The sequence below is a fragment of the Panthera onca genome, chromosome B1, assembly GCF_046562875.1.
Source record: "Panthera onca isolate mPanOnc1 chromosome B1, mPanOnc1 haplotype 2, whole genome shotgun sequence".
In the NCBI taxonomy this organism is placed as follows: Eukaryota; Metazoa; Chordata; class Mammalia; order Carnivora; family Felidae; genus Panthera; species Panthera onca.
In genome coordinates, this window is record NC_138342.1 from 61702520 (window position 1) to 61720320 (window position 17801).

Here is a 17801-nt window from a genome sequence, read left to right on the forward strand (position 1 = left end):
ATAAGGCTGCTAACAGGACACTGTGTATCAGCGGGTTGTTCATTTTTATTGCTCGTATGGTTGTATGACTGTTTATTTGTTTCACCTATTGAAGGAGATTCAGGTGCTTCTAGCTTTTGGCTGTTGCTGTCAACATTTGTGTTCAGGTTTTTGTATAAACATAAGTTGTCATTTCTTTAGGATAAATGCCCAATACTCTTTTGCAATTTTTTTTAATATTTTATTTTTGAGAGAGAAAGAGAGCAAGCAGGGTGTGTGTGGGGGGGACTGGGGGAGGGCAGAGAGAGAGACACACACAGAATCCGAAGCAGGATCCAGGCTCTGATGTGTCAGCACAGAGCCCAACGCGGGGCTTGAACTCCCAGACCTCAAGATCATGACCTGAGCCGAAAGTCCGATGCTTAACCAACTGAGCCACCCAGGCACCCCATCTCTTTTGCAGTTCTTAAAAATGGAGATATCTATGGAGCATATGCTAGTAACTCTGAAAATAGTCAATGTTTAGGGGAAAAAAATGTTTTCAGTTTTACTTTCTGGGTCAAGTTTTTTTCATAAACTTAACAAAATGCAGAGCCACGTTTCTTAGCTACAAGAGGCAAAACAGAGTGGTAGGAAGCTCTTGTGCTGCACTGGTTTCCTGTTAGCCTCTCAGAACTCAGTTTCTTCATTTAGAAGGGAGGAGGTAGCCTGGATTTCCTTCAGGTTCTGCCAGATCCGACATGCTATGAGGTTTGAGCTGGCTGCCATACTATCCCCGTTTGGAGTTGTAGAACTGTTCTTTAGCAAAAATACCAGGCATCAGATTTGATTGTGTGAAGTGCTTGGATGCTTGAGTTAGTTGTAAATGTATGGAACATAAACTCTGTAAAGATATCTAATATTAAGAAAGTTACTTGCGGGGCACCGGGGTGGCTTAGTTGGATGGGTGTCCGACTTCGGCTCGGGTCATGATCTTGCAGTCCGTGAGTTCGAGCCCCGCGTCGGGCTCTGTGCTGACAACTCAGAGCCTAGAGCCTGTTTCAGATTCTGTGTCTCCCTCTCTCTCTGACCCTCCCCCATTCATGCTCTGTCTCTCTCTGTCTCAAAAATAAATAAACGTTAAAAAAAAATTAAAAAGAAAAAGAAAGTTACTTGCTAGTAGGTCATGCCGAATGGGTCAGCAAATTGCAAGGTTCGATGTAATTTCAACACCCCCACCACTTAGCTATTTGAGAATGATTTATTCGTTTCAAAGAGCAACTTTTTGTAGTCTTTCATTCTAGATCTGCACAGTGGAACTGGTTTAAGCCCAAACGCACGCACATGCAGCAAGCAAGAAGTTTCTAGGACTCACAAGAAAAGAAGAGGGCTCAAGCTGGAACCTCCTTTTTTTTGAGAGATAGAGGCTAGCATAAGCCTGGGAGGAGCAGAGGGAGACAATGGAGAGAGAGAATCTCAAGGAGGCTGCACACTCAGTGCAGAGCATGACCTGGGCTTGATCCCACAACCGCAAGATCGTGACCTGAGCCGGAAATCAAGAGGCAGATGTGTAACGGAGTGAGCCATCTGGTGCCCCGAGCTGAATGCTCTTAAAAATGCTTTGGGCCTGTAAGGATGAGTGTAAAAGGAGTAGATTAGGTGTAATGAGCCATTACAGATGAAAGGGGTCTGGAGGTGGAAGAGGCTTCAGAGAAAGACAGCAATAATATAGAAGTATCTGACTAGGGCAGGGTAATAAGATAATGAGTGACCTGTCTGTAAGTCCTGACTTAGGCAATGTCTGGGAGTGTTAGATTGTCCAGGAACTGGTCTCATTTTTCTTCCGTCAACCTCTTCCATCTCATCTTTATGTCCTAACAGCTCAGTGCAAACAGGGACCTGGTGGGTAAGGAGACTGACTGAAACAGACTGGGTGTAATAAAGCAGTAGGGAGAGACTGTGAATAAGAGGGTGTAGGACTCATCTATAGAAGGTACCCCTGTGCCAATTGCAGCTCCATGGAAAAGTGGACCCAGTGTCCCCAGAAGAGCCTGATTTTTATTCTAGATTATTCATGTGAACTTTTTTTATATGTCAGAAGCTCTAGCGATGTGGCTAAACACCTTGCTCTGGAGTCACACTACCTGGATTAAAATCCCACCTCTAGGACTTATTACCTGTGGGATCTTTCACAAGTGTTTGTTTTGTTTTTAAACTTCTTTGTGCCGCAATTTCCTTAATATATGGAAATAGTACATGGTACCCACTTCATTGGATTGTTATGAGATTTAAATAAGTTAATACATGTAAAGCACTAGAACATGCCTGTTATAGAAAAGTCCTTGATGTGTGTTAACCATTATAATTCTTATTCAAACAGAAAAGGGACCAAATGACAGGTTTGTAGGCCCCCCCATGCAGCCCATGGATTGCCAATTTGCAACCTTTGACCCTCTGAGTTTAGGAGGTTAACTGAGGCCCACAGAGGTTCAATGATGTGCCAACGTCATTCGGCTAGTTAGTTGTCACTGGGGTCCAGGTTCTTGCCACTGTGGCACTGTGGTCCTTTAAAGGACAAGAAAAAGTCACCAGAGTAACTGCAGCTTGTAAGTGTCCTTCACAAGGAGAGTGGATAGATGAACCATGGTGGCAGCAGGTTGGTAATAAAGAATTAGATTTACATGGATGGGCCTTTATAATATGGTGCCTGGCAAACGAGTAAGAAACAGAATAGTACCACTTATGTAAATTAAGAATACATGCGTGTAAAAAGACAACACAGATATCATAAGGAACATACAAGCAAAAGGGTTTGTTTGATTATTTATTTATTTAAAAAATATGTTTAAATGTTTAATTTTGAGAGACAGAGACAGAGTGCAAGCAGGGGAGGGGCAGAGAGAAAGGGAGATACAGAATCCGAAACAGGCTCCAGGCTCCGAGCTGTCAGCATAGAGCCCAATGCGGGGCTCCAACCACGAACCATGAGATCATGACCTGAGCCAAAGTCAGACGTTTAACCAACTGAGCCACCCACGTTCCCCAAAAGGGTTTGTCTTAAATCTGTGAGAGTGGTTTGCCTGTGCAGGGAGAGCAATGAGAATGGGATGTGGGATAACACGGACTCAAGGAAACAGAGGAGGAGCCTTGCACAGACCAGTGATAATGTGCCCTGAGGCAGGAGTCTGCTTCGTTGGACCCTCTCCACAGAACCCTTCCTCCCCTATCTCACCTCCTCAAGAAAGGTGGAGGCCGGGGGCACCTGGGTGGCTCGGTTGGTTGTGCCTGACTTTGGCTCAGGTCATGATCTCACAATTCATGAGTTTGATGAGCCCTGCATGGGGCTCGCTGCTGTCAGCGTAGAGCCTGCTTCAGATCTTCCTGTGTCCTTCTCTCTCTGTCTCTCCCCTGCTCACACGCTCTCTCTCAAAAATGAATAAACATTTTTTAAAAAAAGAAAAAAGAAATAAAAGAAAGGTGGAGGTCAGCCTCCTTCCAACCTGTGTCCAACCTCTGTTCCCACCCCTATCCCTGTGGTGTGTTTTCATCCAGGTACAAAGAGAATCTACCTTCCAAGTGTTATAGAAAGCACAAGCACAGGCCAACGTGCCCCACCTCCCTGAACAGCCTGCGATGGATATTTGTGAAGAAGGGACTGGATGACTTCAGGAAAGGCTGCCCACCTTGTGAGGGTCTGATCACTCGGGGTCCTCAGGAGGCCTTTCTCCCCCAGATTCATCCCACAGCTCCTCGACCTGCCCCAAAGAAGAGGCAGCACAGGCGGCCCAAGGAAGCAGCCTCGTTTTCCAAGCTCTCGCCAGCCCAGCAGGCACAGAAGGCCTTCCTGGCGGATGTTCAAGCCCAGCTGACCCCGCACCCCTTGGCTCTGTACCCGAATCTGGGGGAAGACATGCCTGTTGAGGTGACTTCCTGACCTAGGGGTGTGGGAGGACCTTGAAAATAATTCTCCTTAGTTGCCTGGGAGTTCTCTCGAGGGGGTGACATGTTTATGTAGGGAAGAGGACGATGAACACCCCCGGGGGTGAGAGTTTTCCTGGGTTTTCCTGGGAGCCCTCCTTTCTCTGCTCCCAGCAACATACTCACCACTCCCTTTGGTTCCTGTGAGGCCAACTTATGCTTCCTGTGAAGCCAACCAGAAACATTTGACTTCTTTTCCCTTAACGTTCTACCAGCCTACTTTTGCTTGGGATATTTTGGAGGGAGAAACCAAGGGGGGAATTGTCCAGTCTTGCTTCTGTGACTCTAGCCTGGGGTTGAGGGGGCAGCTCCATTATGTCACCAGTGTCCTGGGCTGCTTTTGATTCCAAGCTCCACAATCCTTAACGTATGTCTCTTGTTCCTGGATCTCAGGATGGCTTCCACACCTCCAGGCATCAAGTCTGCCTTTCAAACAAGAAGGGGGAATGGGGCAAAGGTTAACTAGACAAATAATAACTTTCCTAGTAAACATCTCATTCATCTGACCACTTCTAGCTTCTGGGGAGTCTAGAAAATTGAGTTTCTTGGTTGGCGCATTGCAGTGTTGAACAAAACCTAGAACACGGTTCTGTTAGATTTCAGAAAAAAGGCAGAATGGATATTGGGCAGGGAACTAGCAGTGCCTGCTACCCCACCCCCACCCGTGGAGTCTGTTCCCTAAGTCAGTCAGCATGGCAGTTGTTCAGAAAAGTAAACTGAGTCTGGGTGGCTCAGTCAGTTGAGCGTTGGACTCGATTTTGGCTTAGGTCATGATCCCAGGGTCCAGCAATTAAGCCGGGCCTCCACGCTGGGTGTAGAACCTGCATGAGGTTCTCTTTCTCTCTCTCAAAATATAATGAAAGAAAGAAAGAAAGAAAGAAAGAAAGAAAGAAAGAAAGAAAAGAAAGAAAGAAAGAAAGAAAGAAAGAAAGAAAGAAAGAAAAAAAAAAGAAAGAAAGAAAAGAAGGAAAACTTCTCTGCTAAGCCCTCTGATGGCCCTTTCTTAAAGTCCTTGCTATGGTCCAAAAGGCCCTGCACAGCCTGCTGTCTGCCCCACCCCTGCTCTGTTCCTCCTCCAACCTCACCACCTACTCCTCTGCTCTCACCCTGCTCCAGCCACTCTGGCCTCCTGGCTGTTCTGTGAACATAGCCAGCATGCTGGTTCAGATCTCTCTTCCGTGCCCGGGACACCTGCCCCCACATATCTGTCTGGCTCACTCCTTCGCTTCCCTCAGATCTTTGCTCACGTGTTTCATGAAATAACACTTCCTATACTCTCATTCTCTATCCCTTACTGTGATCTGTTTTTCATCACAGCACTTGTCACCACTGGGCTCCTCACTGGAATAAAATCTCTGCAAGGGCAGGGACTTTATTCCACCAATACCTGGCGTTCAGTCAATATTTGTGCATAATGAATGAGCGAATGGATAAACAAATGTCAGGGAAGTTTACAGAAAGGACAACTAGAATTTCTCATCAATTGTTTTCCACTTGGGGCTTTTCTCCACTGTCTCCTGCAGGCCAGAGCTTTGGAGCCTGTGACAAACAGATAATTTCCACATCCTTGCAGACGGTGTGTAGGATTGTGGCCCCTATTTCCATGTCTGACCTCCCCAACTGGGTGTGTTGGCTTCTTTCTGAGGCAGGATCTCTTCCTGCGGTATTATGACAGCCATGAGCAGCTCTAGATTGAAATGCTACCAAGAACACCTCTTTTTATATGCGTGCTTCCAGCAAAATCCTATAGCGCAGTTCCCGTGAGTAAACTTTGGATTATGTGCCTGTTCCTAAACCAGTCACTGTGGTCTTGCTTGACCTGACCTGCCTGTGGAGTGAGGCTGGGGTCCAAAGAAAAATCTAGATACTGTTATGTATAGGAGGAAGAATCGACGCCCGGCCATCAAAAACTACAGAAGCCCTCTAGAGGCACTGCCTAATGTCTAGGCGGTGGATGCTTACCCCAGCGCCCGGCACGGTTCCTGCACAGAAACTGATGAAGGGCATAACCGGCTGGAAAAGCAAAGCAGAGGGGCATGCTGTTGGTCTGGTCCATTTTAGAATCAAGGAGCCTTATTTTTCAGCACATTTTTCTTCTCTTCAAGGCTGTTTTCTGTTTGTAGCTCTTATTAAAGGTGCTAGAAGTGCTGGATCCCGTCAGGAAACTGGAGGACACCTGGGCTTATTGTCAGGGCATCAGGAAAAGAACAAAGGAACCGACAAAACTTTTAAAAAAACATTCTACTGAAATCCACCCGGGACTGTAAGTATTGTCCTTACCCCCTCGCTCTTTCCTGTCACCTGATGAAACCTTCGAGGACTGACCTTCTCAAAGCCCCTCATCTTTGGAATAATTGTGAGAAGCAAAATAACTAAGTTCCCAAGGAGAAAGGAGAGGAGCCTTGGGTCCTCTTCTTAGTGTTTACTTCATAAATGGATGTGAATTATCCAGCAATACAACATGGGTGTGTGTATATGACTGTAGGAGAGCTGTTCGGGAAGGGGAAAACTGCAGAAAACCGGATTCATTGGCCCACAGTGGCTCTTTGAATCATCTATGGCAAAAGCCCTTTTGTTCAATACGATTGGGACTAGTAGTTTGTAGGGCAGGAAAAAAAAAACTAAAAACTTCTTAAAAAAGATGATGCTTAAGTACTTTCAACACATTCTATTTGACCCTCAAACATACCTGTGCATTCACTTGTTTAATTTTCACAGCAACCTTCCTTTGTATCACACTCTTCTATTCCCAGGTCATGTAATATTTAACCTAAAATGTTAATGCCGTGGTAAATATGCTTGACAAAAATAGATTTGGGATACCAATTCGTCTTGTGACTTTAAATGATATCACTGGTGGGCCCTCAGGAGTGTGGGAGAACTGGAGAGCAGCCTACCCACAGACCCTAGACCACTCACAGAGAACCCAGGCCCATGGCCACGAAGAGCTTTTATTAAATTATACGTGTTTGCTAAAGTGACGCACAAGGTGACAGGAGCCCCACCGTTCTGGCTGCTGAGTGTACCCCCTGGTAAAACCGGGGAGACTGGGCACACTCTGTCTTTCTTCCACTAGGAAGCGAGATGGCCCATGGGAAACGCAGCTCCCTTTCCTGAAGGGAGCCCCACCCTGGCCAGTCCCTGCTGGGGTCCCCATGGGACAGTCCACCTGTTACTGGATTTCACTCACAAGTCCTTTTGAACCTAGATCCATGTGCTCCAACATGGCCGCTGTCAGTAGTAAAGGTCATATTTTAGCTTCCATCTTTGCCCTTTGTATTATTTTGCTCAGAACCTGGCTGAGGAAGAGAGAGGAGTGTTCTAAGTAGGGCTGCCCTTGGAGACTTTAACAGTGTGGGTTGGTGTGGCCCTAGGAGCATCTTTTGAGTTAATGGATCTTCAGTGAATTATTAGCTGGTTTTCTTTATGCAAAATAACAATAACAACAACAACAACAACAAACCACAGTACTACTGAGCACCTAGGGACAATGCTAGGTTCTGAGGACCTAGTGGTGAACAGGCTAGGACCCTGTCCTCACGGTGATCACAGTGTGCTGTGGAAGGGAGCATGAGTACAGACAGAAGGTATGAATCTTAGTTCACAAAGCCATGTGTTTACAAAAAACCACTTTCCTTTTTCTATTTATATCATCTCATCCCACTGAGTAGCAAACTTTCAATCATGGTCGTTACTTACACTATAAGAAAGTGGGATAGGTCCCCAATAATCGCAGGATGGATCTTTAACTTCTTTCTGGTCTTTGGGACTCATTCTTCTGTCTATTCTTGCCATTTGTGGTACACTCTATCCACCCACCCGTGTCTTCCTGCGTCACCTGTCACATCTAACATGACTGCTGCAACGAGCTTGGGGTTCTGCACAGTGCGGGCTGTGCCTTTAACTGCAGGCAGTTTCCCTGGTCAACCCTGAAGAAATCTCCAGGGCAAGAAATGAAAAACAAATGGGTAATCTACTTGAAAAGAGAGAAGGTAAAAGTATAGAGGAAATGAACAAAACTAATATCTTAATAAATCATCATCATAAAATGAATGTATAAGTATGTAATGGCAAGTTTTTCTGTCAGCATACTCTTAGCATATTCTGTTAGCATATTCTTGTACAGTGGCTGCTGTACAAAGTAACACGAATTGGGGGTGCCTGGGTGGCTCAGTCGGTTATGTGTCCAACTCATGATTTCAGCTCAGGTCATGATCCCAGGGTCATGGGATCCTCTCTGAGCATGGAGCCTGTTTAAGATTCTCTCTCTCTCTCTCTCTCTCTCTCTCTCTCTCTCTCCCTCTGCCCTCTCTCTCCCTCTGCCCCTCTCCCACTTGTGCTCTTTCTCTCTAAAAATATCCCCCTCCCCCCAAAAAAAAACCCAAAGTGACACAAATTTAGTGGTTTAAAGCAACAGAAATTTATTATCTCACAGTTTGGGGGGCCAGAAGTCCAAAATCAGCATTACTGTGCTGAAATCAAAGTATCAGCAGGCCATGTTCCTTCCAGAGGCTCTAGGGGAGAATCCATTCCTTGCTTCTTCAAGCTTCTGGTGGCTATTGGTATTCCATGGCCGTGGCCACATCACTCCAGTCTTTAAGGTCAACATCTTCAAGTCTCTCTCTGCTCTGTCTTCACATCCCCTTCTCCTCTGTGTGTGTGTGTCAAACCTCCCTCTGCCTTCCTCTTACAAGGACACTAGTGATGGCATTTAGGGCCCACCCAGGTAATCCAGGATAATCTTACCATCTCAAGCTCCTTAAATTAGTTGTATCTATATAGATGGTTTCTCCAAGTAAAGTACAACGATTAGTACCTGATCTCTTTCAGGGCCGTTACCAGCCTACCATAGCATGAGTTAATATCTCCCATTTCAAAACAACTCTCATTGAGCACAGACTCTCCTTTCCCTTACAGCAAACTCTTTGAAAAAGGTGCCCATACTTACTTCCTCTTCTTTCTTTAACTCATCAGCACTGCAATGGGTCTGCCCTTGGTCAAGGTCACCATTGACCTCTGTGTCACCTCATCACTTCTCTGTGATCATCATGCTTGATGTGTCAGTAGCAGTTGACAAAATTGATGATGTCCTCTTTCTTGAAAGAGTTTTTTTCACTTAGCCTCTTGAATACACCCTTTCTTATTTCTCCTCCTACTTCAATGACCCTCTCCCCAACCTTCTTTTGCTGGTCCCTTCTCATCTTCCTTTTAATATTAAATGCATCAGTCTCCTGACATCTTTTCTGTATGTTTACTCACACCTAAGTGACCTCATCCAATCCCTCTTTATATGGATGTTCAACATTTGTCCTTGGGTGTGTAATTGGCATCTCAAACTCAATGAGTCAAAACTGAACTCTTGATTTCTTCCCCAGAACTACTCACCCTTCCGTCTTCTCCTGATCAGTAAATGGCAGTGCCCTTCTTCCAGTTACTTTTGAAACAATAGTTGTGACCTGCCAACAAACCCTCATGGCTTTCCTTTTGAAATATATCTGGACTCTCAGCTACAGTACTACTGTCACTGTATTCCAAGATACCATCAGCTCTTGCCTGGATGATTGAAATAGTTTCTAGCTAGTCTCATGGCTTCCGGAGTTACCCCCACTCCCTGCCCCAGTCTATTTTTCACACAATAGTTAAAATGATTCTTTCAGCATCATTCCTGTGCTCAAACTTCTCCAGTTAAGGTACAGCATAGGGAATGGAGTCAATGGTATTGTAATAGCATTGCACGGTGACAGCTGAGGTGAGCACAGCATAACATACAGACATGTCAAATCACCGTGTTGTGTACTTGAAACTAATAAGACATTGTGTATCAACTGTACTTCAATTTAAAAAAATTTACTGCAGGATATATATGATGACAACAAATGCTATGTTTTTGTTTGCCTGATTAACAAAAATTCTCCAGTTGCTTACTCGTTTAGATTAAAACCCAGAGTCCTACAGTTGCCTTTAAGATCCCTATGATCAGGCCCCCTGTGACCTCTCAGGCCTCACTGTCTGCTACTCTGTCCTTTAATCCTGCCCCTCCAACCACACTGGCCTCTTTGCTGTTCCTCATCCACACTTAGCACGCTCATTCCTTGGAGCCTTTGCACCCGCTTTTCTTTTCTGCCTGGTGTCTGCATAGTTTGATATCTGCATGGCTTGATTAATTTCTTCTTTTGGGTCTCTGTTCAACTATCACTTTGGTAGCAAGGATTTCTCTGTACAAATTAAAAGCCCCCGTCCTCACTCTCCATCACCTGGCATATGTTTACCTCTTTCCTATCTGTCTCTCCCTAATCAATTGCAAATTATGTGAGGACAGGGCCTAAGCTTTATTTACAGCTAAATTCTAATGCCTAAGACAGTGCCTAGTACATAGTTGGTGTTTAGTAAATACTTGTTGAATGAGTGGATGGATGAATTAATATTTAGGTGCTGTGAAAAGAAGGTACATGTTGCCAGGAATGAAATGTGGGTTCTGGGGAAAGCCTATGTGAATGCTTTCCTGAGGAAGGGACATGTGTGTTGAAACATAAGGGGGGGGATGAGGAAATGCAGAAGGCATTGCAGTCAGATGGTACAACGTGTACAAAGGGTCCGTGGCTGAAGGCAGCATGATGAATTCATGCAACTGAGAGAAGGCCACTACGGCTGGAGCTCAGAGAGTGAGGGAGGATGGCACAATTCCAGAAGAATCTGGAGATACAGGCAAGGACCAGGCCATGAAGAGCCTTGGAAACTGAGTTAAGACTTAGGTCTTCATTGGAAGAGTCACAAGAAGCTACTGAACACAAAAACTTGTACCTGAATGTTCAGAGCAGCACCATGCCCAATAGTCCAAAGGGGCAGCAACTCGGGTGCCCATCAACTGATGATAGATAAACAAAATGAGGTCTAACAATGGAATCTTAGCCATAAAAAGGGATAAAGTCCTGATACATGTCATAGCATGTACACACCTTGAAATGTTATGCTAAGTGAAAGAAACCAGACACAAAATATCATATAGTATAAGGTTCTATTCAGATAAATTGTCCAGAATAGGCAAACCCTTAGAGGTGGAATGTAGATTTCTGGTTTTCAGGAGCAGAGAGAATGGGGGAAATTAAGAATGACTGTCAATGCTTACAAGCTTCTTTCTGGGGTGATGAAGATGTTCCAGAATGAGATCATGGTATCGGTGGCATAACTTTGTAAATATATGAAAGCCACTGAATTGTATATTTTGAAATGGTAAGTATTATGGTATGGGAATTATAACTCAATTTAAAAAAAGAAGCTATCGAGAGGTTTAATTGAGGGTGAAGGGTAGCAGCATTTGATACGGCCAGATTTATATTTTGAAATGACTGTTTTAGCTGCAGTGCAGAGATGAATTAGCGGTTGGGGGTTCAGGCCCCAAGAGAAGATCAGGGACACCAGTGAGGAGCACTGCAACAGTCCAGAGAAAGAGACAGAGTTAAAACCTACGAGATTTATTAATGGGCTGGATTTTAGGGACAAGAGAGAGAGAAGTCAAGGATATCTCCTGGCTTTGGCTGTCTCCAAGCACAGTAATTTGGGCTTTTACCTGGCACATGTCTTAATAAATGGCACTCATAGTTTCAAAAAATCAACTTATAATGGTAAAATGCTGCATACATTTTAATTATTGTAACTAATCATGATATACTTGCCTTTATGATACTGATAATGAGGATGTGGTTTTTGGAAAATTAACGTAGACCTAGTGAGCTTGTGAGAGACTGTTTGAAATGCTTGCATTATCATCTTCTTCCCTCAAGATAGTGTTTGAAATCTATTTGGATTCATGGTGTCTCATGTTGCGATTCTTTGGTGATCTCACTGTCCTTAGTCCCAAGAAGACTCCTGGGTCGCATCCAGGTCAATGGCTTTTTAAAGAAAAGAAGCCAAGTGAAACAGATTTGCTACACCAAGATGGTCCTCTTCTTCATGAAAATGTACGCAAAGGAGTTAGTGACTTCTGCAACTGGGCTACTTCTTTTGTAAGTTAGTAGTAGGATTTACAACCTACTTTTATTTTTTTTTTTAATTTTTTAATGTTTATTTTTGAGACGGAGAGAGACAGAGCATGAACGGGGGAGGGTCAGAGAGAGAGGGAGACACAGAATCCGAAACAGGCTCCAGGCTCCGAGCTGTCAGCACAGAGCCCGACACAGGGCTCGACTCACGTACTGTGAGATCATGACTTGAGCTGAAGTCAGATGCTCAACCGACTGAGCCGCCCAGGCGCCCATCAACCTACTGTTATTTTTTAAGTTTATTTATTTTGAGAGAGAGAGAGAGAGAGAGAGAGAAAGAGAGCTTGAGTCTGGGAGGTGCAGAAAGAGAAGGAGAGAGAATCCCAAGCAGGCTCTACACTGGCAGCATGGAGCCCGATGCAGGGCTTGAACTCACCAACCCATGAGATCATGACCTGAGCCAAAATCATGAGTCTGATGCTTAACAGCCTGAGACACCCAGGCACCTGGTTACAGCCTACTTTTTAAAGTCAAGCTCACAGGACGTCTGGGTGGCTCAGTTAGTTAAGTGTCTGACTTCGGCTCAGATCATGATCTCACGATTCGTGAGTTCGAGCCCCGCGTCGGGCTCTGTGCTGACAGCTCAGAGCCTGGAACCTGCTTCAGATTCTGTGTTCCGTCTCTCTCTGCCCCTCTGTTGCTTGCTATCTGTCTCTCAAAAATAAACATTAAAGTCAAGCTCAGAGTTACTATTACTAAAAAACAGTGTTCACATATGATAAATAATCAAAGTCATAAAGGAATCTTTATGACTCTGTCACCATTTGTAATAGAAATGTGTCCTGTAGATGATGTTTCTGGAAAGTTTGCAAACTTGCAGCCTATTCAAATGTTTATTGTTTATATGTCACATTGCTGTTGTTTCTTTTTTTCTTTTTAGTGGCTCTCTTTCTTTGCCATCTTTATTGAGATATAACTGACATATAACATTATGTAAGTTTAAGGTGTACAATGTGATAATTTTACACACACACACACACACACACACACACACATATTGCAAAATGATTGCCACAATAGGGTTAGTTAATACATCCATCTCCTCATATAATTACCTTTTTTTGAGTGCAGTGAGAACATTTAAGATCTACTCTCTTGGTAACTTTCAAGCCTAAATACAATATTGTTAATTATAGTCACCACGCTGTAACTTAGATTCCAAGAACTACTCATCTTATAACTGAAAGTTTGTATACTTTGGCTAATAACTATTCATTTCCCCTACTCTGTTGTTTCATATCTTTATTTTCTATTTCAATGTCTTTCTTTCTTTCTGTCCTTCACTCCTTCTTCAACTCGTTTTTCTGTTATATTTAAGTACTTGGGCAGTTATGCTTAACTACAACCTTCACAAAAGGTATTTCTGACATAAATGGATTTTTGACTTAGTTATTAAAGTCTTTTCTTTCCCTCCTTCTAAGAACCTACTTATTTGGTTGTGTTCCTGAGTCCCTGTAGATATAGATTCCTTAGGTTTTTACTGGATTTAAGACCTTCTAGGATTTGCAATCTTCCTTCCCTTTTTTACAACATTAATCAGTTTTAGTCAGTGTATTATTTAGGACTATTTCATTGGCAGGTGACTGAAATATAGTTCAGACTGGATTAAGGTAGAAAGGGAACCATCCAGGGAGTTTCAGGTATAGCTGGATCTAGGTGCTAAAACGTTGTTAGGCGTTCTCTCTGTCTCTTGGCTGCTCTCCTCTATCTGAATCCATTTATCTGATTTCAGTTTCAGGTGTACAACATAGTGATTTGCCAGTTCTATACATTTGGCTATGTTCATCACAAGTGTAGTTACCATCTGTCACCATAAAATGCTACTACAATACTACTGATTATATTCCTATATTGTAGCTTTTATCCCCATGACTTATTCCTTCCATAACTAGAAAGCTGTACTTCCCAGTCCCCTTCACCCATTTCGCCTATTCCCCCACACCCTCCCTCTGACAACCACGGATTTGTTCTCTATTTATGGGTCACTTTCTGTTTTCTCATTTGTTCATTTGTGTTGCTTTTTAGATTCCACACATAGGTGAAATCATATGTCTTTCTCTGTTTGTCTCAATTCATTTGGCACAATACCTTCTGGATCCATTGATGTTGTCACCAATGGCAAGATCTCATTCTTTTTTATGGCTGAGTACTATTTCAGTGTGTGTGTGTGTGTGTGTGTGTGTGTGCATATCACATCTTTATGCACTCAGAAGTCTGCTTATGATTAAACCGACTGAATTTTTCTCAGCTCAGGGACTCATGCTGGCTGGTGCTAAGTTGTCTCTTTTCTTTTTTTATTTATTTAAAAAAAATTTTTTTTTAACATTTATTTATTTTTGAGACAGAGAGAGACAGAGCATGAACAGGGGAGGGGCAGAGAGAGAGGGAGACACAGAATCCGAAACAGGCTGCAGGCTCCGAGCTGTCAGCACAGAGCCCAACGCGGGGCTCGAACTCACGGACCGTGAGATCATGACCTGAGCCGAAGTCGGACGCTTAACCGACCAAGCCACCCAGGTGCCCCCTAAGTTGTCTCTTAATGCACTGACAAAGCCTTCCGGAGTCCCAGAAGTTCTTGTCTCTGGTAAATGCTGACTGAGCATTTTCTACCTCTCTTCCAAGCTACCTCTTCTCTAGCCATAGTCAAATGCCTCCCTTAGATTAAAGAAGAATTTCACCATTTGTCCTTGATTCATGCAATGTGATATTCTTCCAGGGAAGTTCAAACATTGATGAAGAGTTCATCCTGAAACAGTTTGACATTGACTACTGGAGCAAACCAAGCCATGATGTGCTCCACACAATGAGACTCCACCAGGTTCCTCTGGAGCTAAAGAAACTGGGGGAGCCACGATTTTTCCAGAAACTAGACTATGAGCAGAAACACCAGAAACTGCAGGTAATTGCCAATGAGGAGAAGTCTAAAAATCAAGAAAACGCAGTTGAATTAAAACCTTAAATGTTCTTGATTTCTGGTAGTTCAGCAGGGCATTGGCTTTTTTGAGTAGGATTCTTGAATTTTTTTTTTTTTTTGGTGTTTAATAAGTATTTGTTAAATCAATGAATATTTAATATATATAATAAAGCCATTTATACAAACAAGGCATGCCATTCAGCATTATTGTTAATAACTGAATAATCATTGTTATTTCTATGTGTTTATAGGTTGACATCCTCTCTCTTGTTGTGTTTTATATGTTGAAATCCTAACAGTTGATGGGAATATATATGAATGTTTATTAATCCAAGAGTTGAATGCTGCCATTAATGATCATGAAAGTTGTTTATTCTGTGTAAAGAATTCTTGAATTTTGGGGAGAGTCTTAATGACCACAAACCATTACTCTTGACCATATGTTTGCCTGATTATTAACAAATGGCTCAGTTCTTCAATACCTCTTGCCCGAGAAGATAGAAGGAAACAGAGGAGAAAAAACATTCTGTGTTCCTAAGGGAAGAAGTATGGACTCAAGTTCTTTTCTAGTTTTCTACACAATGTACAGCTGAAAATACATATACACACGTATCAAATTGTATCAGTGCAACAATAGATTTAAGTACCTAAGTGGTGGTGGGGGTGGTGGTGAGAGTGGAGAAGCTCCTTTCTCTGAAAGTGAAAAAGAATATATTATCTCCAATTTCCCGCTGTCTTTTACATGTAATCTTTGAAGCTATATTTCTAACGTATAAACATATTAACTTTGTCCTTTATATTTGAATACAGTCAGCTGATCTGTTTTTACAAAGGTGATGTTTTCCATCCTTGGTTCTGTTGTATAAGGTTTATGAAAACTATGCATTCCAGCACTAATATCAGCACTTTAAATTTCCCATTTCCCCCTCATCTTTCTATTTTTTTTTTGAGAGAGAGAGAGAGAAAGGGAGAGAGAGAGAGCATGAGCACAAACAGGAGAGGGGCCATTTCCCCCTCATATTTCTATTTTTTTTTTTGAGAGAGAGAGAGAGAAAGGGAGAGAGAGAGAGAGAGCATGAGCACAAACAGGAGAGGGGCAGAGAGAGAGAGAGAGAGAGAGAGAATCCTAAGCAGTCCAAAGCACTGACAGTGTGGAGTCAGATGAGGGGCTTGAACTCATGAACCATGAGATCATGACCTGAGCCAGAACCAAGAGCTGGACACTTAACCAACTGCGCCACCCAAGCACCCCCCCCCCCCACCCCAACCTCATCTTTCTAAAAGGTAAAATGCAAAGTGATGCTGGACAGGCAAATCATGTCCATCACACCTGAGGTCTGAACCACAGCTTGTCCTGAATCTGTGCTGAATCAAATTGCTCAATTCCCTGTATGTACAATAGTTGCACAACCACGGCTCTATAAACCGTGGTGGTTATTGCCAAAATTGAACTTTTGACTGGCAGACAGAGGGTCACTATGTAAAAGTTCAAATACGTTTCCATATGGTATCACTTTCCTTCCGCCTGGAGGGCCTCCTTTAACACTGCTTCCAGTGTCGATCTGCTGGTGATTGAATCCTTCAGCTTTTGTATGTCTGAAAATATCCTTATTCTGCCTTCCTTCTGAAAGATGTTTTTGTGGGTATAGAATGCTCGGTTCACAGTTTTTTATTTATTTATTTATTTTTTGGTACCTTAAAGATGGTGTTCTGCTGTCTTGGTTGTATTGTTTCTGGTGAGAAACCTGATGCCCTCCTTGTCTTTGTTTTTCTGGATGTGTGTTCTGTGGCGACTTTAAAGATGTTCTCTTTGCCACTGGTGGTGGGTGATGTGATTATTATATACACCTTGGTATATATTTCTTGTGCTTGGGGTTTGTTGACCTCTTTGATCCATGGGTTTATACTTTTCATCAAATTTGGAGACATCTTGACCATTATTCCTTCAAACATTTTTTTGTCTCAGCCCCTCCCCTGCCCCCTCCAAAGACTCCAATTACGTGTAATTAGGCTGCATGGAGTGGTCTCCCAACTCAGCTGCTCTGTGAAGCTTTTCTTTTTCTGTTCAGTTTTGATTCTTCTTTTTCTCTGTTGCTACTGCTGTCTTTAAATGTTCTAATCTGTTCTTTCTGCAATGTCTAATCAGCCACTGATCCTGTCTAGTGTGTTTTTCATCTCATACATTATAATTTTCATTTCAAGAAATTTGACTTGAGTGTTTAAAAAACCATTTCCACATCTCTCCTTAATCTTACACATGAGGAATGCAGTTATAATAACTGTTTTTGATCTTGTCTGCCACTTCTAACATCTGCATCAGTTCTATGTGAGTTGCCATGAATTGATTTATCTCTTCGTTGTGGATCATGTTTTCTTGCCTCTCTGTATGCCTGGTGATTTTTTAGTAGATGCCAGACATTGTGGATTTTACCTTATTTGGGCAGGGTATTTTTATTATAAACTTGAGTTTTGCTCTGGGATGTGGCTAAAGTTATTTGGAAAAGTTTGATCCTTTTGGGTCTTGGCTTTTAAATTTTGTTAGGAAGGGTTGAAGTGATGTTCAGTCCGTAGCTAATTCTCTACAATTGCGGGAAGACCCTTCAGTCTCTTCTACCCAGCGTCCTGTGAATCTTTAGGTTTCTCAGAAGGGAACAGGCCAGGGAACGGTCCCTGGCTCTGTGTACATGTCGGGCACTGTTTCTTCTAATCCTTTTGGTTGGTTCTGTCCCTGTGCTCAGGTCGTTTCCTCCCCTACATGTGCTGAGGGAGACCCTCTACAAACCTCTGGAGTTCTCTCTCTATGCAGTTCTCACATTCTGTTCCTCTGCTGCAAAATGTAACTGCCTTGGTCTGGACTCAATTCTGTCTTCTCAACTCTGAGCGTCTGTCTGTGCAGTGGCCTGGAAAGTCAC

At 43.1% G+C, this 17801-nt stretch overlaps 1 protein-coding gene across 2 annotated transcripts in view; it reads left to right on the forward strand.

The window, feature by feature from the left end:
* FAM47E (family with sequence similarity 47 member E) overlaps positions 1-17801 on the forward strand; it is a 36965-nt gene that overhangs the window by 1381 nt on the left and 17783 nt on the right. For both annotated transcript variants that reach the window (XM_060654832.3, XM_060654831.3), the window contains exons 2-5: positions 3511-3880; positions 6060-6199; positions 11789-11939; positions 14692-14874. In XM_060654832.3, coding sequence (XP_060510815.3) covers positions 3511-3880; positions 6060-6199; positions 11789-11939; positions 14692-14874 — 844 coding nt within the window. The remainder of the gene's footprint in view (positions 1-3510; positions 3881-6059; positions 6200-11788; positions 11940-14691; positions 14875-17801) is intronic.